General features: G+C 38.7%; 2 protein-coding genes across 3 annotated transcripts in view; one reads left to right on the forward strand and one right to left on the reverse strand.

Annotated features, from left to right (window-relative positions):
* Positions 1 to 1,743, reverse strand: part of col4a1 (collagen, type IV, alpha 1) — a 49,616-nt gene extending 47,873 nt beyond the window's left edge. The window contains exon 1 of the mRNA XM_028436660.1: positions 1,604 to 1,743. Within this exon, the coding sequence (XP_028292461.1) occupies positions 1,604 to 1,675 (72 nt within the window). The 5' untranslated portion in view covers positions 1,676 to 1,743. The remainder of the gene's footprint in view (positions 1 to 1,603) is intronic.
* Positions 1,733 to 24,396, forward strand: part of col4a2 (collagen, type IV, alpha 2) — a 64,565-nt gene continuing 41,901 nt past the window's right edge. Inside the window, exons 1-3 of one of the 2 annotated variants that reach the window (XM_028436658.1) lie at positions 1,733 to 2,083; positions 2,200 to 2,300; positions 2,372 to 2,420. In XM_028436658.1, coding sequence (XP_028292459.1) covers positions 1,877 to 2,083; positions 2,200 to 2,300; positions 2,372 to 2,420 — 357 coding nt within the window. In that variant the 5' untranslated portion in view covers positions 1,733 to 1,876. The remainder of the gene's footprint in view (positions 2,084 to 2,199; positions 2,301 to 2,371; positions 2,421 to 24,396) is intronic. The other variant, XM_028436659.1, reaches the window with a different exon arrangement.

Here is a 24,396-nt window from a genome sequence, read left to right on the forward strand (position 1 = left end):
CCCAACTTGTTGAGGATAAAACTTATTTCTGCTGCATTGTCATTTCCATTAAGTTGTTGCATCTGAACAAGAGCATCTCTTCATCAACTGAACCCCTGATGACATTAACCACCACCACCACTACAACTACTACAAATGGGAACGTGTAAGAAGCTGAACTGAGAAACAATCAGTTATGAAAGATCTGATGACACACCTAAACATGTGCAGATTATGTATAAAATAAGGTGGTTTCTGGACACAATATCTGGCAAAGGCATGTCCTGTTTTACAAGTCACGGATGGAGAATCTAGTGTTAGGTTTATTGGTTTTCACTAATAGCTTTTTCCCCTCAAACTAGTTTAAGATTAAAAACAAACAAAGGAAGGATGATAAAGGCTATGAGGAAGTCATTAGTCTTCATCTACGTCATTGGGCATGGTGCATCCCCCAATTGGCAGGAAGTTAATACTGGTTAATAAGTGGAATTTAATATTTGTCTGTTAACAAAAATCAGGCCGTAAACTCCAAATTTGCCTTTTAGAGTCAAGAAATTAATGAGTTTAGTCGATGGTCAGAAGAGCCTGAGTGCACATTTTTGCCACCACACTTCCGTTAGACTGCTTGATCCCTAGCTGTAGATACAGATATAGCTTACCAACACAAATATGGCTGGTGTGAAATAGATGATGGCTTCTTTTTGTCTATGCTTAATCATTCTGATTGTAGAGAGAAATGTCTACTTTTCTATATTTCTCCATAAGACAGAATATATATTCATTAATTTTCTAAACCCAGTTTATATTGTAATTTCAAAATGTAAAATTAAGTCAATGTTTACTGAAAGATATTTTGAGATATATAGTTTATCTCTGTTGAAATATTATTTGAAATTACTTTAATTTAAAACTAAAGATGAGGAGATATTGCGATATTAATACATCACAAGTCTGTATAATCAAGGGTATGAGTATGTGGTATCTCGAGGGGGTGGGGGGCACAGATTAAAAATAATTCACACAATCTATTACACACCATTATTTATTTTTCATATTCCTATTAAGTTGAAAAGGTCTCGCACAATTTTTTCCAGAAAAATTTAGTCCTATTGTTATCGGGAGCCCATTATCGTCTATTGTATCGTATCGTGAACCCACCCCTATGTACAACTACAGTTGGTATTACTCCTTCTAAGACCTTAAACTTTAAGTGTCAGATTTTACAATGTGCATACATGAGCTGTCATCAGTAAACACAGTCTGAGTCACTTCAGCAACTGAGAAGCTCTCATCTGCCCCACCCTCCTCCCTTTCTCCAGCAGAGGTGGAGAAACACAAGAGCTCAGACGATCAACCAAGAAATGTTTCAGGAAAAAGTCAGCAAATAGCCTAAATAACGTGAAAATGATCAGAAAAAATGAATAAATAAAAATATTTTCCATATCAGTGATGGTATAACATCTGTTGGGCACATACAGTATATGAAGGTATGAAAGAGAATAACAAGAGCGGAGGAAACATTGTTTAAAGTAAGTCTAAATGTGTGGAAGTTATAAATAAACCCAAAGCAAGTGATTTGCGGTTCCTAAAAGTGTGAGAAAAGTCGGTATTTGAGCAGTCTTACCTCAGCCTGTGTTAGATCTATGTTTGCGTGCAGCAGCAGCAGCAGCAGCATCGGCGGCAGCAGCAGCAGCATCTCTGTGGTGCGTCGCCCGGTCCGACAGACAGACACCTGTAGGCGCTTCTCAGTCTGTTATCCTCTGCTAACACGACTCTTACCGGCAGAGCTGCACGTTAGGTTGCATCTTTGTCCAACACTATGTGAAATCTTGATCAATGCAATGGGGTCTGGTTGTGACTGCACCACACCCCCCTCCCTAAACGACCACCCTCGCCAATGCAAACGGACCCAACTTTGCCGTTTTCAACAACACTTTTGACTTTTCTCAGTAAGGAGAGGTGCTACTCGGTTTTCTTTGGGGATTTTGCAAGAATATTTTTGAAAGTTTGGGAGCTACAGGTGTCTGTTTTGAACGTTTCCAGTCCGGGAAGGGGCGCATCTCTGCTCTTTTATTTAATCATTGCGCGCAAGACTGGAGTGACTGTAAGTTGTGCACGACTCTAAATAATAATAATAATACTTTTTGGAACTATTGTGTGAAGTGTAGAGCTTATTAAGTGGGTTTTATGATGTATTTACATGTGCGTCATTCGGATCAGGTTGCCAGTCATGCTGTAATTGTGCGTCTACACGTGGGTGTTGGACTTCACTTTAAGGTCCATATGAGTGGGACCATGCCGGGACAGCAGAGCCGTCTAATGTAAGCATGTTTCCATACTGATGTCCATGTGTGTCACTGATCAAAAGCAGAACATCTCATCTGATCCACAGGCTGCTGCTGCTGCTGTGCGTCACGATCATCGCCACCGGAGTGAGCGCGGTAAGTTTTGTTTTAACTTTAGTTTCACTTTGTCATGAAAAGTCTGCAGTCAAGCATATTGGAGTGGTTGTGTTAGTTGGATGTGTGGACCTCAGTGTTTGCAGTGGGAGGATCTACGTTTGACTTTCTCAGGAGGGAGGGCTCGTGGAGTGTTGCCACTTATAAGTTACACACACACACACACACACACACACACAATCTTAAATACAAAAAAGAAGAAGAAAACATCGTGCAATTTTACCAATGAAAGAAAATTATATATTTAAAGAGACAACATTGGTATCCTAAGTAAGAAAACAGAACTCCCATTAACCTTGTGACCTCAGTAGGATCCTGACCTTTGCCAGGGGAGGTGATCTTTATGGGTTTAGGTTAGTCATGGTGTGCCTACTAAGTTACAATGTAACTTTCAATTGAATTATGGGATAATTATGTGCTAGGTAAAGAATTGTTGTGGAGTTTGCATTTGTATTGTAACAGAAAATCAATCGATAAACTTTAGATTTCAAAATAAAAGCCTGAAGTGAGCCTCAAATCCCACATTCTTGCAAGCTTGGCTCATGCCTCTGCCAAAAATAGATTACTCTAACACCTTTTCACTTTGGGTCTCCACTGTTTAGGTGTCATTTGATATGTAATGCTTGATAATTAAAAAAATGAGGCAGTCTTTTTTGATGTTAGTTGTTAGCAGCAATAAGTGGAGATATCCCTTCCTTTTATACGTAAGTTTTGGTTTATTGTGAAGTGATGACGCTTTAAGCGGGGTACACACATAAGGGTTTTCTAAACCTGAAGATATTTTTTAAATCTCAAACCCCACACATGAAGATAAAAAGTCAGGCATAGACAAGTTTGCTCCAATAATATCAACACATGCACACTCGACACAGAAACATTCTCTCCAAGCACTGATCATCCTCCAAAACAGAAATCTCGAGTGATCAAATGAGATCTAACAACGTGACCGAATGCTGTGTTCGACTGCGTTCGACTCGGGATGTTACGATCCTATACTTGAAAAAGTCACTTGGAACGCCACCTGAAGTCGGCGCTCATACTTGGAGAAAACCTAATATTATACCGGTCAGCGTATGTTTTCCAAGTTACCTTAAACGCAGCTTGAGGTGCATTACGTGTTCATTCCACTCACAAATCACAAGGTCATTAGTCGTGAGTTGTGGGCTTTCCTCACACACTCGAGGAGTTTTGGTCATAAATTTTGAACAAGTTTACCATTTATGATTCTCGGCCCCAAATTGTTTTGCAGCTGATAATTGGGACAAATTCACTCTTAACACACCTCTGAGAACAGGAAAATCTTACAAAACCTAAAATAAACTGGTGTTTTGTATCCTTGGTCGGAAAGGGGCAAATTGGGACAAAAAAGCCCAATTGTCTTTATGTGTGTGCCACATTAGTGTGTAAGCTTTAGCCTTCTACTGACCTGAAAAGCTGATAAAAATCTATGACTACGTTTTTTGCCAACATGAATTCATGTTTTTTTTCTTACATTTACAATTACTAAATGTTCTCACATAAAAGTGAGAGTATCCAGATGACTTGTTTATAGGCTACTATAAAAGAGTCTGACCAGGCCAAGGTGATTGCTGAACAAAGTGATTTTTAACGATTGATTACTTGTGATCCACTTTCCTTACATTAAGTGCTCAAGTTTTTCTGAGAATTTGTGATAAATGTCTCTTTTTATCAATGTTTAACACGCAAACATGTTGAAAATTTTTGATGGTTTCAGCTTGTGCAGAATTTCAGATGTTCGTTGGGTCGCTAAAGTATTTAATATTATACCCATGGGGCCCCAGATGAAAACTTATTTTCTCGAGTGAAATGAAAAGAAGTCGTTGTCTCCTCATTTATCAGATTTGTTCTGGACCTGATTAAAAGCGTGTGACACAGTTGGGCTCCTCTGTGTATTGTGTAGCTCTTCTCCAAGGCAGCCATTACTGGCAACAGCGAGCTAATATCAGATTGGCATAGACCATTTTCTCTTTGCACTCAAGAAAGACATGAAATGGAGAAACACCTCCTAAAATTTAATGGATAGCTCAGGGGGGAAACGTAATAGCTTTAATATTTATCCAGTTCAGTGCAATATTGATGAGCTGAAAGAAATGAGGCGTTTGATGACATTTTAGGGGAGTTAGAGAAATCAATAACTAAGAGGACGTCACCTTAATGTTTCCTGTCGAAAGCAGGATCTTTCATCCCAACTGCTTCTTAAAAAATGTCTCTGTTTAGTATCAAATACAACTCTGACTCTTGGGGTTTGTTCACTTGTTTCCCACCATTCATCTTTCTGTAACGTTATATGCTTGGAGCGTTAAGTTATACACTTGTGAGATTTACTTTCTAATATTTCTGCAAACTAGCACGTTTCCATTGGGTGGGATGTAATTGGTTCTGTTGGTGCAATAGGTTTAGTCTGTTATCAGCAACTATTGGCCAGACTCTGGTAGAAAAGTGAGGTATTGGAAACTCAGCCAGATCAGAGAAAATCAGGAATGATATCAGAAAATTGAATTCTCCAGTGAAATGTATTATTTATGTTGCAGTTACACTTAATAAAACTTTGGAGATGATGGAAAAACGACACCTGATCCTAGCCAGTTAATATCTATAGTTGTATGACGTTTGTATTGTGTCCTTCATCAGATCAGTGTCAATCAGTGGTAACAATGTTGTGTTGAGATGGTTGGTTGGTGCATATGTAACAATGATTGTGCGTAAGTGTGACCAAGCGTACCACACTTAGGGCAGCCTCTTCTAGAGGCTCCGATTATTCGTCATGTTACACTTTTCCATTTCCTTTTTGTTTCATCATCTTTCCCTATTCAGATTCAACTATTAGACCTTCTTCAATCATACCAAACATGCTAAATATTGTTAATACTTTTAATATTTTACATTTTGTAGTAGGGGTGTCCCGATCCGATATTGATATCGGATATCGGTTCGATATCAGCCAGAAAACGAATATCGGATTTTATCAAGCTGCATCTAAAATCTCCAATATATATTATATTTATTCACTTGTAGAATGCTGTAGATAATATGTTGAAGGTTAAAATGTATGTAACCAATTGGGTAATAATAAATTGATCAGTTTGTCTCATACCTACTGTTGCTGACTATTGTTATCTCTTTGAGTAACGTCAATTGATCAAGCCTTTTCTATTATTCCACACTACAAAAAGAGTAATAAAAGTATGTATGATTTGTACTGATATCGTATCTGTTCGACATCGGTATCAGCCAATACTCAAGGCTGCAATATCGGTATCGTATCGAAGTGAAAAAGTTGTATCGGGACATCCCTCTTTTGTATGCTGCAGATGATTTACAAAATCAAAATGGTTGTGCTGAAATCATGCTAGATTACATCGCAAGAGCAAAGTTAGCCAGACTGCTAGATCATCAGCCCCCTGTTTAGAGGGAAAAAGACAATATAAATGGATGATATGGTCCCAAAACTTTATTTGTGAAACCTTTAATTACGCCAACCGCCATATCACCCTCACGTTTTCAGCCAAACTCTTCGCTGATGTTTCATTGCAGATGGTTCTGCCGTGACGTGTCACTAGGTAAAATCACCACCAGTTCAACTAATACACCCAAAACAGCTAAACCTGTCTTTGTACCGGAGCCTTTTCAGACTGGAATGCAGTCACAACAGTCTGAACGGCTTGTTCATCACAACACATTAAAAACACACATCAGATAAAGCTCTGCATATATGTGCAGTCATAGGATACCACGATCACGAGATGAACCGTTACATGTAGGGAAAGATTTCAAACTGGATCATTGGCATAAATTGACATATTTGTTACGCTTTAATCATCTGTTTTACAGTGAAAAATAGCTTCCTAATGTGACATTTGTTCAAAACCTGCATGTGAGGCATTTCTGTGTCGTGTTGGGGCCTGATTTTAAATGAAAGTGTCTGTTTGTATGGACAACCCCCGGTGCTCTTGGTGCGGTTACCGAAGTACAAGTACGTTGCGTCTTAGAATTAGGGTTAGGTTATAACCCAATATCGCAACAATTTTTAGGGTCAGGGCTAGGTTTAGGGTAAGGTTTAGTCTTCGTCACGCGACCTAAACTGGCCAATGACTGACGTATCACGTGACCTAAACTGGTCAAATAGGGGCGCTGCGTACAGATAGAATGTTGGTATATTGATACAGCAACTGTACGGATAGCCACTGCCATTTTAAATGAAGAGAGATTGGTTTTTCCTATCCCCACAGTTGAGTTTTAGTGATAGAATTGTCCTTGCTTCATTTCCTGTTTTTTTGGTTTTAAAAGCCAAAAAAATTAATCTGCATCACACTCATAAACCACCCATACATATATTGTTTATCAGTGCTTGTTTGCTAGAAGAAAGGCTCTTGAGGAAGTAATGTTAACAGGATGCTTTCAATAAACAAATGTTAAAGATGTGTTTTATAATAAGTAAATCAGGGGGTGATTCTGGGCGAGAATGTTTGACCTGTGGGATTTTGATCCATAGCCAAGTAAGAGACGTTCTCGTCCAAGGGTTCCACCAGTACTTTGAAGCTTCAGTGTCTGTTTTAGCAATTACCTCCTTTTACGCAAAGTAGATAAGTGTGATTAATGTTCTGCATGTGCATTTTTGACATGTTTCTCTGTTGCAAGAAAACCGTCCAACAAACCCATAAGAGCAAAGAAAACACATGCAACTGATGGAAGTTCAGCTCTGTGGGTTTGAAGCCTTGAGTCTGCCTCTAAACGTGAATGAGTGCAGCGTTATGTTGCCGCCAAATGGAGAGCTGGTCATGTGACTGACCCTTCAAGCGGGATTTCTTCATGGGGGAGGAAGGTGCACGTCCGGGCTGAGGAAAAGATGTCTGCTTATGATAAGAGTAGAAACATGGCTAGCCCATCCAATAAAGGCTTGGATGTGAAGAGTGCACGGCATTAACAATCAAGGGAAGAACCTATTGTGCTGTTTTGCAGGACGTCACAACATTGGATGACTTGTCCAAGTGTGGGGCTTCCCTGCTGCTGTTGTGTTAGGTGGTTGCGTGTGTGCTGTGCGGTGAGAGACATTAAAGTTCAGCTGACATTGACTTTCCACTGGGGTGTTGGCTTCACCCAAAAGACAGACCTTTGACCTGTTCACATTCTTATTGGATGCATGTGTGCTAACATGTGAACTAAAGCAGGCTGTGTGTTGCTGGATTAGCCCTTAAAGCGTTGGTGTGTTTGCTTCTCTGGTGCACAAATCAGTCGATCTCCAAATATAAAGGCTACCTAGGTCCTAAAACTGTACTTACCACTTAAAAAGTAGACATGGGTTTCAACAGTTTTTTATAGTCTGCAGAAAATATGTTGATAAAGTATTGCAAAACTGTAAAACTGATGTGACCTCATAGATCAATCCCATAGAATGTTTGACGTTAAATTTGTGATATTTAAGAAGTATTTTTACATCATTACGTTGTTTCTTGAGGTTTTTTTCCTGACAAGGAAAATTGTGATTTGCTTGATGGCATTTTGTTCTTGTTTGTTTTATGGTGTCCCCCGTGATATGAAGTGACTGCGTTAATTGTGTTACCGTGAAAAACTACAATATCAATATTGAGTGCTTTTTTTGGCTTTTAATCTGTGAAAAACACCAGAAAAGTCACTCTGCCAGTGTTTTGGGGTCACACTGGCATCAGTAGTGGATGAGAACAACTTTTGAATGAAATACAGGTACACTTTAAATAAAATTTAGGGATCGTCCCAAGCAGCTTTAAATGGACTTGCATTTCAATGTTCGAAACTAAATTTTTCTTGACGTGTTTGGTGTTAGTTCAAACCAAAGTGTGATTAGGAAGTTACTGTCAGCACATTATAGATACAATTACATTTAACACTGTGCTGGTCTGAATGAAGTTGTGTGCATTCAGGCTGTAGTAGGCTGTTGATTGTGGTACTGACCAGTGAGTACCAGGCTTTTTATTATGTAGGTGTTTTAATTCCTAAATGTTTCAATCATGGAAAAAGTCCAACACAGAAGGCTGGCTGGGGTATAGGAATACCAGTGTTTGTTCTTTGTGGATAATCACCTTTCATGCTTCATTTTCATCCCCAGTCATGTGTGACAGTCTGCAGATTCACATGAATCACTGCCCTGGTACAAACTCACACGCACAAACCTTCTCACAGAGACTGAGTTTAAATCCTGTAAAAACCTACAAACGTCCTTTAAATGTTCACCAGAACCCCCAACGGGCATGCCGAATATCATATAACAATCAAAAAACATGCATGATTGAGTGTATGAATGTGTAAACTACATTTTTAAAATTAGGTATGAGCTTTTTCCATTCATATAGCAACAGTTTGAAATATTCATTCTAATGTGTTCCTCGTGACTCATTTTGACCTATTTTCATCCTCATTAACTGATGGCTCTTCTCTCTTTTTGCGCGTTTCTACTGGGAGAAAGTTCCTCCTCCGTGGTACCTGGTGCTGCTTTTTTCAGTACCTCCTTTGTTGAGGTTCCAAAAATAGCAGCCCTGGTCTGAAAATGCGACGAAGGCACAAAGCAGACACTGATTGGATCTGAGAATTATCACAGCGTAAAGTCACGCACAGAAAGGAAGCATTTGGCCACCGTTGATTTTTGTTGGCGATTTTGTGAGGATGGCAGCAAAAAAGTGCAATTCATTGAGTCTGGCAGTTTCGCGTGTCAGGTTGGTGCTCATTGGAAACGCTTCGGAAAAACAGTATTGGGTCACGAAAGCAAGGAGTGCGGAGCCGTTTAGAGCCGATACCACCAATGGAAACGCGTCGTAATTCTAACACACCCAAAAAAAGTAATAACTTCATCCTTCATGGAGCTTTCTTTGATCATGTGAATATAGTCATTGAGAAATAGGCGGTACTATTTAATTTTAAAACACCTTAAAGTACTTCTAAAGATAATTAAGTATTGTTAGTAATCAAAGCCTCTTGATCATCATTCTTGTATTAGTTCTTTTTGAAGTAGGATTACGGTATACAAAGCCTAGAACTGTGTTGTAGCTCTCCACCAATGGATATCTGAAAACACTTGTAACGTCTGAGAAGAAGTAGCACGCAAACAATTTACTTGACTTGGACATACATTTCGGAAGTAAACCCCGTGTGAACGAAATCCCTGGAAAATCCCTCTACATTGTACAAGTATCCACCCTCGTCCTTTAGCCTTTTCCCATCCACAGTGATTAATAAAGGCTTGCATCAGTGAAGGAATTCCAAACCTTCCACTCTCTCTGTTTCTCTCGTTTCCTTTTACAGCCTCATCGGCCTGCTGGTTTTCATCTGGCCCGCTGTCTCTTGTCCCTTCTCTCTCTCTCCATCTTTCTCTGAAAGGGCCAGTTGGCAGGTGATCTGTCCTCCCTCTTCCTCTCTCACTTACCTTCTTCTGTCCTCCTCCTACACGTGCATTCATGGTTGTCTGTTTTAGCAGAAGTGAGCTGAAGGATTGACTCTGAGAACGTCCATTATTTTCAAATATACTCTTTGGTTCTTGGACCTGAATTACTGAAGGCCTATTGTTGATATATTTGGCAGAAGGAATAAGAATCTCCGTCATTTCTTTCAATGGGGCATTTGCTGATCTCACTGTCTGGCTTTCTGGCTGTGCATGTTTCTTTGTGGATTTTGGTCATAGATCATTATTTTCCATCCCAGCTGCTGTTTAATTGATTCGACTTTCACTACTTGTCATGTGAAGAATGTTAACAGAGTTATATGCTACTTTGCAATAGCATGACCCTTACAACATCAAAGTCCCATCTCTTCTTTCTTTCTTTTCTTCCGAGTTTAGCATCTCAAACAAAATATTGACATTTTCTGAAAAAATTGCATAAATTGTCCTAGATGTATCAAATACATGTTGGTCTTACAGAAAATTACATTTTGTTTCAGCACTCAAATTTTAAAGGAAGCTTACCGTAATTTCCGGACTATAAGCCGCTACTTTTTTCTCACGCTGTGAACCCTGTGGCTTAAACAATGACGTGGCTAAATAGTGGATTTTTCCCGGTTTTATAAGCTTTATGCCGCCACAAAATGGAGCTCTGTCACATTAGACCAGGTGGAACAATGTAATTGTGAACATGAAGTTGTTTTTGCTCGCACAGATTCATTCTGATCACTCATTTTGTCATGATGCACACCGCAACAACACGGAGAAATGTTGTCACTGCAGCAGCAGTGTGGATGCAGGAAAAGTCAGCCAGTTTGTAATAGAAGAATAAACAGAATAGAGTTGTTAAATCACCGCGTTAGGTGAGGAGGACGGACAGACGGAGTGGAGATAAGAACAGCATTGATACAGGCCTACCTGCCCGCTCTGATTGGCCGAGTTGTCTGACGGGCACCCTCATAAGCCAATAGGGTGCGGCCTATGTTAGGCTGCGGCTTTTGTGTGGATTGTTCTTTAAAAATTGCTAAATTATTGTAATGCAGCCAATAAAACAGTGCACTTTATAGCCCAGAAATTACGGTATTTTATTCTCAAAGCTATTTCATCCTCAGTAACCATAATTAATTGTCAACATATTATTTCAGCAAATGCAGTGCTTCCTTTAGATTTACAGCTTTAGAGGATGAACACCACAAAAGGTTCTGTGTGTTTTTATGGTCCATGTTTTAGCTCAGAAAGACCGGAGGAGGACATAAACCTGCAGCGAGTTTATTGGCTTTTGAGTTAATAATATAAGGCTATCATTATTAGTTGAATAAACAATACATCCTTAAATCCTTGAAATAGATCTGTCACGTTTTAGATAGGTATGCCTTTGTATGCAAGTCTTTAACCCACTCTAATTACAATCCACACTCTATAATGTAATTACTTTTGCCAAAGAGTTATTGTTTTCACCTGTCCTTCTGTTCGCCTGTCTTTTAATGTGGATCTTTGTTAGCAGGATATCTCAAAAAGTTGTGAACGAACTTAAATAGCATTTGGTGAGCTGATAGACAATAGTAAAAGGAAGTAGGAGTTTGATTTTGGAGATCCAGAAGGCACTGTAGATACAGTATCCAGAAGACGTTTTTGAGCAAGGATATTTCAAAAAGTTATGAACGGATTTAAATGAAGTTTGGTGAGAAGCATGAGCTCTAATTATAAAACTCTAAACTCAAACTACGGCATGGTACAAAACAAACAAAACCATTTCACCAGATGCAGATTGTGTAATCCAATGTTAACTGAAGGCTTAGATTGTTAATTTTTAAGGATTTAGTTAACAAGACATCTGCTAACATCATATTACACCTAAAAAAGGACAAGGCTGTTAGCATTAGAATTGTAAGAAAGACTATTGGAAACAAGAGCAGTCAGAGAGCGCAAACCTCGGCAAATGTCGAAATGTCCTCTTTGCCAGATATTGGCAGTTATTTGGTTAAAGCAGAACTTCTCGTAGTCCCTCTGAGGGTAATACAAGTGGTTATGGGGTGATTGGGGGGTCTTTTATCTCCCCCTGCCATCTCTGGCCAGAAAACCACGCTTGCAGCTTTCCCTGCCTCTGGGCCGGTTCCAGTCTCACAGCTCTGTTCTTGTTCTCGTGGCAAGACATACTGCTTTACGGCAGCCCAATACACACTAATGCTAGACTAGACTAGACTGCTCACGGTTGTCTACAAATTCACTTTTCTCAAACTTATATCATGGCGGATCCAGCATGGCGGAGTGTTTACGAGAATGACATAACCAAAAGGGACCTTTAGGGGGAGCGCAAAGTGCAAATTACTTTTTCTGCTTTAAATGATTCTGATCATGGTACTATGATCATTCACACCCTAAAGGCTTGGAAGAAATTAATATCTCCAATTATGATGATACAGTAGGTCAAATATATGGGAACCCCCATTTTTTTTTTAAAATTGTAGTGAAATGCGCAATCTAAATCCAATCCGCATGAAACTCAATGGGCTAGTTATATAACCAACCTGACAAATGTCATAATGATCAGTCAATTACTAATGGGGATGTGAAATTTTAATTACTGATGAGGGATAGGGAATTTTTTATGTTTTTAAACTGATCCAAAATCAGTATATTGATCGAGGTCCCCTCTAAAATTTTATTGAATCTTCCATGGTGTATCTTTGGTTCAATTTTGTCCAAATCAGTTAATTACTTCAGATGTCAACTTGCTAACAGACAGACAAACAAGCAAATCAATAAACACCTGTAAAAAAAAAAGCTACTTAAGTACAATAGAGAATCTTCTTAAAGTTTATAAATTTTCTGCAAAGTTTTAGTTCATAAATTCAAAAATCAAGTTTGCAGATTGGGGAAAATATTTTTTTTCTATCTAGCTATGATTGACCATCCTATCTAAAGGTGAACAGTGGGATGGTCAACATAACAAGGTGCTGTTTAGCTCAAAAGTGGGTCTGCTCCCAGGTTGATTTAGCTGACTTTGTAGCGGAGGCTCTGATTGTGGCCCAGTTGGGAATAGACAGTTGAATCTCTGTGACCTGAGGCCAGTTGAGGAGCAGGAAGGTCAAGCTTTGGCAGGTCGAGGGCAGAAACTAGAGCTATGTTTATATCACAGCACAGAGGGAGTTTTTGCTGCTTCCTTCACGTCCTGTTGGTCTCGTTCATGTTCTCCATCACAGTCAAGTTCAAAGGTTTCCGCAGGATGAACTCATCCCTTTGGCCCCACACTCACATGTTCATACCACTGCTCTGCCTGAAATTCAGTATTTGCGCTTAGAAAACTTAGGATCTCCGTTTTTTTGTAATCACGGAATTTACTTTTTGAAACAGAAATAGCTGTAATAATAATAATAATAATAATAATAATACATTTTATTTGTATAGCGCTTTTACAGTGCTCAAAGATGCTTTACAGGGATAAACAATAAGTAAATATGCAGAGGCATAGACTTAAGTAAAAACACAATGTAATAAACAATAGGTAGACTACAAGATAAAATGGCTATACATTAAAATGGCTTTACATTAAAAGCAGTCCGAAATAAGTGGGTTTTGAGGGGTTTTTTGAAGGTGATAAATAGAACATATCATCACCTACATGTTTGTGAAGAATAACACACATTTTCACCATTTTTTCCCATTAAACAGGTGGTTAGCAAGTGTTTGGAGACTGCACTTGAACTCACTGATACATGAAGCTGATTCATAATATTTCATGAGATGTCTCACTATAGGATACACACTCCCTGTATGAGGAATGCAGACAGAGGTTGCATCCCATAGTGAAATATTATTCATAGAAGTGGGGTTATATACATAACCTAAAGTTAATAAATGTTGCTATACTTAGAGCCTGATTTTGAATTGAATTTATTGGTGTTTTATTGAAAAAAAAAATTCATTTTATATAGATGCCATTGTGGAAATCATATTAAGTTACAATTGTGCAAGATTTGGTCTCTTCCTTTTTAATTTTTTTTACATGAGATGTTTACTGTATGCAAGGGAATCATGGCAAGATTTATTACCAACAATAAACGTGGGGGGTGAAAGTAACTAGTAACTTTTACTTTGAGTACTATTTAATTGAGCTACTTTTAACTTGTACTTGAGTATTTTATGTTTGACTTACTTGTATTTGTACTTGAGTACAATTTAGTAACACTGACAGTACTTCTCCTAAGTAGGATATATCAGTAGTCTTTACACCTATGCCAACAAGGCACTTTGGATACATGGCTAGTACATTATATTCTCTCAAAGAAGAACATTTATACTAATAAAACATATAATGGATGTAACTCAGCATTTATTCTTTAGTTTAAAGGGGACATATCATGGTTTTAAATCCTTCCTTTTTACATATAAATCATACAGTTGTGGTCTATATAAAGCGAAACTGCAATTCTTGGGTCTGAATTCCTCATTATTATAGCTCCACCCCTTTTCTACCCCTTTTCTGATGTGCTTCTGAGAGCAACTCGTTTTGGTGCGGTCTCTTTAAATGCAAATGAGACACTTCATACCCCGCCCCCTCTTCAGGTGACACTCGGTTCAACTCCACCATGCTCGGCCATTTTTGTAGTTTGATAGAAATGTAGCGGCGCATAAACTTTTTATTCAGAGGTTATTTACAAAATGTCAACAACAGAAGACTTGTCCATCCAGCCTTACATGTTCGAGCCAGAGTCAGACCCGGCGGAGCGAGATGAAAATGATGATGATGAACCTGCAGAACCCTAACAAGTGAGCTAACACAAGCACCGAGCTAATGCTAGCGCCAAGCTAACGTCACGAAATGCATTTTAATGCAGTCTTTTCAAAGACAAAAACGTCAAAATGAAATGACTAATGAAAACTTTAGACTTAAATTAAATCACGTAGGCCATATCATCAAGGATCTAAAACGAGCACACATCGCTAACATATGAAGACGGTGCAACTGCTAATGCTAACAAAACAATGACAGGGACGTCTTATCATCACACTTTTTAGCGTTATTTACAGCTTACCGAAGTGCTCTGTTCGTCGTCTCCAAAGATAGAAGGAATTCATTCATCCTTGAAAAGCTTCGCGCACACAAAAATGACCTTACCCACAGATGTGGGTACATTTCCGTGAAAAATAAAACTCAACCAGGTACTTTGGAAAGGTTCTGATGCTGGGAGACGGTGTAATGAAGCGTGTGGGTTACTACATCCAACAACCAAACATTTTGATTTCTCCTCTCGTAACTTCAGCATCCTTGAGCTTGGACTACAAAATAAAAGTGAGAAATAAAAATGGCGGATTGCTCGAAGTGTTGGACCTGGAGTTGATGTACTAATTTGGCAGTTCCACTGCAAATACTGTGATGTAATAGTTCAAAAAACGTAATAGAGAATAGAAAAATCGAAATGGATTGAAAAATATGAGCAAAACAGAATATAAAGATATCTACGGTGCACCTGAAGAGACTTATTTGATTTTTTCTGTACTTCTAAGCACTCTAAATATACAACAAAATGCATTTAAGGGCTAAAAAAGTGGATTTAGCATGATATGTCCCCTTTAAGCACATGTTGGTTTGTAATGGTGGTCATAATTAGCACAGGTTGTGAAACAATGAATCTGACTTTCTCTTCTGCTCAACTATAAGAATGACAGAATGAAAGTTTTTCTTTATCACAGTAATCAAAGCCTTTAGGGGGCGATAAGGCATTTAGACATGCCCCAGTTCAATCCCAGCCAAAACACACAAGTTGAAAGTTGATGTTTTTCTTCTCTAGCATTTGTGTTACTGTGTTTGTTTGACTTTTAAAATCTGATTATTTGATGCAGTTCAACGGTGAACTATAGCCGGAAGGTAAAGCTAAACAGACAGAATAAACTTGGACTTTGACATGTTGCCCTACTTTTTGGGGGATTTTGGTTTAGTTGTTGTTTTTTGTAAACTAGCGTTACTTTTAACTGAACGTTATTTCGACTCTCGTAGACTAGAGACCGACAACATTATCAAGTGACTTAAAGGGCCCATGTTACGCTAAATCAACTTTTCTGTGCTTTAAACATGATAAAAGTGTTATTAGGGCTTCACACACATGCCCAAAGTGTTTTTTCCATTGATTCCTTCAATCACTAGTTAGAGGGTGATTTGCTCCTTTCTTACTGCAGGATGAGCCCAAACACCTCGCTCCAATTTGATGACACGTTCCCACTTTGATGACAAATTTGATGAGGCACTGAGCTGGAGAAGCCGCGCCTCCAGGAAGCTCTCTGTCGTGATTGACATGTAATCAGACACGCCCACGAAGATGAGCATTTCAGCGTCCTTCGCACAGTGCTATGTATGTATTTTCTACAGTCTATGTATGTAACGGCGAATGCTCCGCCCCCACGCTCTCTCTCGTGTTTATAAAGTAGCGTGAGCTTGACTACGGAGTGGGTGGGAGGAGGGCGGGCCGTCCTCTGGCCCTACGTCGCCGTGCGGGGAGGAGGAAGTCAGTGTCCCGTCTATAGACACACCCACTCATGAATATGCATAAGTAGGATGCAAATCAGCCAGTTTGTGTAGAGTTGCTCAGAAAGTGACTTTTCAGAGGAATGTTTGGGAAAATAAACCTCAAATACTATGTTTTTGGGGTTCTTAGAACAAATGGCGATGGTGATAAATAGCATGATATGGGACCTTTAACTGCTGGGGTTTTTGCTGAGATCAAGATCAAGTTTGTTCATTTTGTCTTTGATATAGATGTGAAAGCTTTTCTGCAGCCAACTCACGAGTCACTAACCAGACCATAACAATGACCTGTTTGATTTTGGTCTGATATTGGAACTGTGTGTGTTTGCGTTACTCATATTTAAGGTCAACCTTTTATTGTCTAATTTGTCATAACATATCAGCTGACACGCACCCACACTTCACTTCATTAGGTAAAATAAGGTGAAATATGTAAATAGTACATCAGACATGAAATACTTAGACACGTTCATATGGCAATAATATCTATCCTACATATAAAACCACATCAAACCTGGTTTGAATGTCAGCCGGTCAGTACGACCTCATCAACCTGCGTAAATACAGTGATTTATATGCGTTTGTGTTTATGTGATTGGGTGTATCTAATACCACGATTAAGTGTGTGCAAATGTCAAGTGTTTTTATATTAAATCCTTTACGGATGAGACAGCAACATGTTTCTGCACAGATAACTCTGACTTCATGTGTAATGGAAACTTTATTCTTGATAAATCATTAAGGCTGCAAAGATTCCTCACAGTCCTCGAATACTTTGATTACAAAAAATGATTGATGAAGTTTTTTTAAATGAATATTTATTTATTTTTACATTCCTGCATTTGTTGCCTTTGGACACCATATGTAGTGAACTCTTTTCACAACAAATATACATGTTTCTTTCTTTTTCTACTTTCTTACTACGTTTGTGATTAAAAAAACAAAACATTTTTCTTGAAAAGATCAGTCTTATTTTCTGTTGTACATCTAAAATTGAGCTTTCAGTTAAGCAAAAGTAACTTTTATGCGATTACTAAATTATTCAATAAAATAATCAACAGAATACTTGATTAGCAAAATATTCGATAGCTGCACTCCTACCAATGATAGCCATACTCAAACACATACACAGTGCCATACATCTATTGTAGGGTAAGTAGTAGTGTTTTGTAGTATCTGTCACAAGGTCTGTTTTGATATAATGTGTGAAAATAATGTGTGAGCAACTTTTTCTCACTCCAATGTTGGATTTCCCTATTCTTTAAGGACTGTCAATAACATAATATTAAAAAAGTGGAAAAGCTCTGATGATCCAGGGTGGTCCACGCAGGCGCGTCTCACCCGTGGGGGATGCGACACCCACACTTTAATAAAGACAAAATTTTATCTCCCTCACTTTTTACAGAGGGATTAATTGTTGAAAACATATTAGTCCAGCTAGATTGATTGAATGGTGATGAAGTAAAATTTAAAGTGACAAAAGATTTGTAACAAGTGGCAAAAACTGGTCCAAAAGTGGCAAAAAGAGTGAAAAGTGACTAAAATGGGCCAAAAGCAGTCAAGAGTGGCAAAACAAATTGATAAAAAAAAAGAGGAAACAGGTGGTACGTATAGGAAAAGATATAGCTTAAATGAACAAAATGTGGCAAACAATAGTGAAAAAGGGCAAAAATGTGGAACAAAAAGAGGCTAAATGTAGGGGAAAAAGGAAATATATGTTGTTTATTGGGCAAAAGGTTGCTTATTTGGATGAAAAGTGGCAAAAAAAAATGGTTAAATAATCAACAAATATTAAATAAAAGTGGCAAAAAAAACTTTTAAAAAAGGACAAAAATTAGGGAAAAGGGACATTTATTGGCAAAAGGAAGCTAATATCTGAAAAAACTGAAAAGTGACAATTTTTTTGGAAAAGGGTCAAAAATAGGACAAAGGAAGTTACCAAAGAAAAGGGTAAAAGGGGTTAAAAAGCTTCCCCCCTTAAGGTTTTCTGGGGGAATAATAGTTAAAATTAATACATAATTTGAGTATCATTAAATTTACAACAATTTTATCATGGTTTCATTTAACTAACCAAATTGGGAGTCGACAGTTGCTCTACTCTTAGAACACCCTCACTTTTAAAATTGCTCCAACACCCCTGGGTCAACGTATTATTTTTATGAATTGACAATATTTCCAACAAATCACAGTTTACTTTTCAGCAAATTGCCTGTGTTTCTCTGCGGTTATCCCATATTTGTCCAATTAGAGGTTAAAGTTGAGAAGTTCACTCATGTCTCTTGTCATCATAGCAACCCTCCAAAACTCTTCTCCTACTAGAAAGGAAATAAGATCTGCGAAGTTGAATGGTGAGGCCAGACATTCCTTTTGTCCAAGGTCAAAGTAGAGAAGTCACAGGTCAGCTCCTTCATTAGGGATAAGTAGCAGCTTCTGCCTTACAGCGCACAGGTCAAACACTTACAGCCCTTGTAGTGGGATTTAGTTTCTGTTGACTGTCGCGGCATCGAGAATCCTTTTCAGCGTTATCACAGCAGCTGTATTTTACACCTCAGCTGTCCGTGTGTGTTGTTGTGTGTCATCGTGTCCTAACCCGACCGGTGATTAGACGCTTTCATCACGACCTGCAGGAAAGCCTGTGATCTCTGATAATCTGATACCTTGTTGGCAGAGGCTCTCACACAAACACTGTCTATCCTCTTTGAATTGTTTCATGAAAACTAAACGTGTTTAAAATGGTTTTATTCCACCAGTGTTTGCCACATCAGCTGGGTTTCCGTTACAGATTTTCTCAAAATAAAAGCGATATATATCTAAAATGTCCACAAAGTATAATTGCGCTTTGAACGTGTTGGGCAGGAGCCTCATAACTCCTGTGAAATCTCATCCCGCGAGACTTCACTGCAGGAAGACGGACACTCCAAACCTCCTTATAAAACTCTGTATTAATTTGTCGTTTGCTGTCTAATGTGGCAGTGATCATTTTTATGTATAATGCTAAGAAATGTCCTGGCCTCCTCTTCTGTTTACATGTACCGCGCCATGTTTTCTCAGAGAGCAGTGGTCATGTGACCAGGCATTTTGCGAAAAAAGTGTATCCATAGCGCCTTTTGCGACACATTTCAATATTGAAACTTCTCATGAAAGCGTAAAAACTTTTTAGTGATATTTGAGTGTTTTTTTCGAAATTAAGGTGTTTCCATTAACAGTTTTTATTGCGCTATTGTGATTTTTGCGCATTTCCATGCGTAATGGAAGCAAAGCTATTGACTCACAATGGTTTGTTCTTGCAGTTTTCTGGCTGAGAACCTCCTCATTTCCAGTCGATCAGAAGCCCATTTCAATGTGGTTGTATGTGATTCGCAATATGTGCCTTGCATTTGTTTTGAACGTTTAAGCGTCATGTGAGGATTTAGTGCAGGGTTTTTACCAGGGGAAATGTGGAATGCACAGCTGCGTGGATGAACGATGTTCTCAGATCGTGAAACGGACGGATGTGAGTCCATCAGCGTGTTTTTTATGGCTTTTCTTAAACCCATGATGCATTTTATCCGTGATAAAAACTGCTATTGTTTACTTCTTTCATTGGTAGTAGTAAAAAGTCACATTTATCAGAAAACAAAACCTCCTCTGTCCAGTCTTATCACTTGTGATCATTGAAGATTCTTTGCATGACTATTATTCCCATGATTCATATTTTTAGAATGTCAAAGGCATAAAAAAGTCAACCTATATCCTGTTTCCTCTAAAAAAACAAGACATTGCGTACCTAAATATTTTTTTTATACTTGCTTTTTTCCCCCTGATATCCTGCTGTTTATTCACTATCCTGTCATTCAGCCTTGGGTGTTGATTTTGGCTTCAGCAGAAAGAACCAGGAAGTGGTTATGTCCGTGGTTAACCTTAATGTTTTCAGAACCTGGGAAAACCGGAAGCACGGTGACTCAAGTCGACCACAGACCAACCCACACGAACCAACCATCATGACATGATCACAGTTAGCTGCACAAAAGATGTAACGAAGAAAAGAAAACCAGTGATCTGTGAAGAAAAGCACAGGAAGTGGTGACGCCTGGTGAAACGTTACGAATGATGATGGATGGGTTCTTCTAAAGATATTTTGTGAATGGCTTTGTAGAATTTTACCAGTTTTGGTAGAATTTTTACAAAAAAAGACAATAAGAAAATGTGATTATTTTTAGTAAGTGTGTTAAACGTGGGACCATATATCATGCAACAGATATCACGATATCTGATACTGTATCATCAAGGGTACGAAAGGCATTAAAATATATTTTTCTAGTTTATCATTTAGAGTGAAGTCGAGAAAGCGACAGAAACACTCATATGGACCTGGTTTGGTTTCATTAGCTGCTGCACAGTATGCTAAAGGAGGCGAAGAACGGTCAAAGCGAAGCCCAGCTGCAGTCATAAAAACAAGGGAGGCAACGAAAACAACATTTCTCATTAGGAAAAAAAAATTAATAATAATTCAACTGCGTCAGAACGGTTTGAGTGCCATTAATACTACTGACAGATGAAACTGAATCCTCTCCATACATTCATCCAGTCAAAGCATAGCAGGTGGAACAATATGCAGGTACAGTCGACACTCCTTCATAAAGCCACATATCTGAAACAGACATCTAGCATATATATATATATATATAGTTTCCTTTGTTTTTCCAGGTTAATGCAAGTTACGCACTCCTCCTGTAGCTCACACCAATTCCACCTGCTTCCCCATATTTGGATTAAAGATCCTATCATCATTCTCTGCTCTAAAAACATTGAAATAAAAACCCAAAACATGTTTTTATTGATTTTCACATCATGTCGGCCCTAAACAAAAAGCAGCCTTTTACACAGACTTAGAAGTTCATTCATTTGTCCTCTGCGTGTGTGGGCTGAGCTGTTCTCACAACGGCAGATGTCCATTTATAGAGAGTGAGAAGCTTGGTTTTGCCTGTTTACATCTCTGCACATGATTGTGATTTTAAAGTGGAACAGGCGGCTGCAGGGAACTCACAGGGGGTATGGTGAATGATTATCACTGCAGATCTGTATTGTAAACCATAGGCCACAGTGGGATAATCAAAGGGATCTGGATACCAGAACTACACTGGTTCATGGTCATTGTAACACATCATCTACCTTGTTCCATGACAGCTGTCATAACAGAATCTGTGGAAAACTATTTTATTTATTTCCTGGAAACGTTCCTGAAACAGAATTGATAGTGGATTATAAGTGTGTTCATCACCATGAGGCTTCACTGCTCGACGATCTAGTTGGTTGCTATGTGAGCTTGGTTTGTCTGCACACTCTCTGATCCGTGCAGGATATTGAAACAACTTTTTTTTATATCTGTGGTGTTTGTTGGTGACCAGCTGTTAAAGCCAAATTAAAAGCTTGATTCCAGTCTTTGTCATCATTAAAGAGTAACTAAATGGTAAATGGACTTGATTATTTAGAGCTTTATCCCCACTGAGATAGTGTCAAAGGGCTTTACAATAGCTCAGCTCATTCACACAACAATCAGACAGAGTTGCCATGCAAGGTACTAGTCAACCATTGGGAGAAACTTAGGGTTAAGTGTCTTGCCCTATGGACACTTCGACACATAGACAGCCCTGGGATCTAACCCCCAACCTCTCCATCAGAGGACAACCCCTCTGCCACCTGATCAACAGTCACCTAAACCCTGGCGTCTTGGCTAAGGTGCATAGAAGCTGGAAATTGAAAAAAGGCCTCTATTATGGGCGGGGCTACTGGAGCATGAAAGGCCTGTCCAGTCTATACTATACGCTAACTACCTCCTCAATAATCAGCTTGGTTTCAACCAATAAAGGACAGTCACTCTTAAATCACTACAACAAAATACAGCAAATTTAAATACTTCGACTATAATGGCCACAGTTACATGATGTTTTTTAATTTGGAATTAGTTAATCTGAATTAAATCATTCGGAATTAAAGTGTTTTGCTTCGTGTTTACATGGAAATTGTAAATCCCGAACTGAGGTTTACATGGAAAACCGGTTTATTCGGTCTGGGGGTTGGGAAGGCTCGGATTGGACAGGGGGAAAACATGACTTATCACGTCGATCGGGAGAAACACACAACAAACCTTTTATTGTTGGCTGTTACACAGAACACCACACATGAGAAATGTTTTCACCTTTACTTTGATTGTAGTTTTCAAGCAGCAGCTCGACAATAACACACTTGGTGATATTACAGCCTGTGCACCCGTCCGATGAAGCCTGTTCCGTTTGCTGATCTCCATGTGTGTGATAAGTCCATGTGTCCGTGTGAATGTCTGCATGTTTATGCCTCCGTCCATCCCCTTTTTTCATTGTATCCATGTCTTTTAAGGCCCTAATAACCAGTGTCGGCTCTATTCTGTGCCGCCATGTTGGATCGTGTCGTCAGCCAGCACGTCATCGCCGCAAGTCGCACATGTGCAAAACAACCGGAATTAACTTAAAACGACTTCAAGTGTTGTTAACCGTTTACAAAAAAAGAGGACTTATTTAAGTTGGAAATAAAAATGGAATAAACCAGCCACCAAATTCGGAATTAAGTTTAATTTGGTGTCTTTACAAGGTCAGGTTAAAGAGGAAATAACTTTTATTCCACTTTAAAGACGACTTAAAGCTCCCATTGAAACGTGGCCACTGTCAATAGTTGGACAAGAATCAATCAACAACACTATTTCATCCCAAAATACATTAGATTTCAGCAGAAAAAAATTGAGTTTTGGAGTTTAGTTACTCTTTAAGAACCAAAATCCCCATTAGAATGAATTAATCATTTACTTCAGGAGAACTACGTCCATAGATTTAGGCTGCATGATACCATTTAATCTGGTTATTACAAAAATATTCAAGTTGTGATCTGCTGTATAGTCTGAATGTCCAAGTTATATTATTATCCGTAGCTCAGTTAGCTTTGTACATTTACTAATATTCGAGCTGCCTGTGTACTTGGTGACCTCAAAATCAGGTGTGGTCTTGGTGCAGTGCTGCTTTGTCACTTTGTCAAACATATATACTTTTGTTTTCTTGTTTTTACGATATATGTTTGTGAGCGATAACTAACCAGTACTAAAAAGCATTATATAACGTCACGTATAACAAAAACCTCTCACTGCGATGAATTGTAATGACTAACATGACATTTGTAAACTTTCAATAGGTGCATCCTCGACCCATTATTATATTGTCTGATTTTTTTTATGGGCGCTTTGACAAACAGTAGGTTATTGTGACTTCAGGTGGAGAAAACAGGATACTGTCGCCCAATCCTATTGTTTTCTGCTGCGACTCTGCAATCAGTTATTTTGAGCGTATGGAGTAATGTTAAGTTGATCGTGACTTACTGCATGATGTGGAATTTTTTGAATGAGTTTTTCTTCTGGTTGTTGGTCCGGAGATGACACCCTCTTTTGTTGTAGACTTCCACCTCAGTGTGTTGAGAGGTCGTTCCATGACTGACATCCTGGCATCCTCCCTGGAATGAAGTGACCTTTCCTTTTGTCTCCTCCCTGGAGAAAAATGGAATTGTTTTTAAGATGTTTCCTCCTTAGGAGGTGCTTAATCAGTATGCATTGTGCTTCAAAAAATCAGGTTAAAAATGGGCTTGAGGTAGGGCTTAATTAAACCCTTTATAGCATGTGTTACTATATCAAATATCAATCAGTAGTTTGAAAGACGGCCTTCAGATCTAGTGATCGTCAACAAAGACAAGCAGCCATGTGCATTCCACAAGGGAGAGGAAGAGGGTCTTTTTGTTGGAGATAGGGGATCATTAAAGGACGTCTCCACAGTTAAAAAGACGTCTTTGTCATGAACAGGGTTTCAATGTGGCTCTTTGTAGACGAGGCTGCTGGGATCTGCTGTGAAGAATTATTCCAAATCTTTATCTGCCGCTTGGTTGCTGTGGGCATAAATTGGCCATTTTTGTAGATTTCTAACAAGAGAAAAGGGGGGGGGCATTGAGGCATTTGT

This window comes from Gouania willdenowi, chromosome 21, assembly GCF_900634775.1.
Source record: "Gouania willdenowi chromosome 21, fGouWil2.1, whole genome shotgun sequence".
NCBI classification, from domain to species: domain Eukaryota; kingdom Metazoa; phylum Chordata; class Actinopteri; order Blenniiformes; family Gobiesocidae; genus Gouania; species Gouania willdenowi.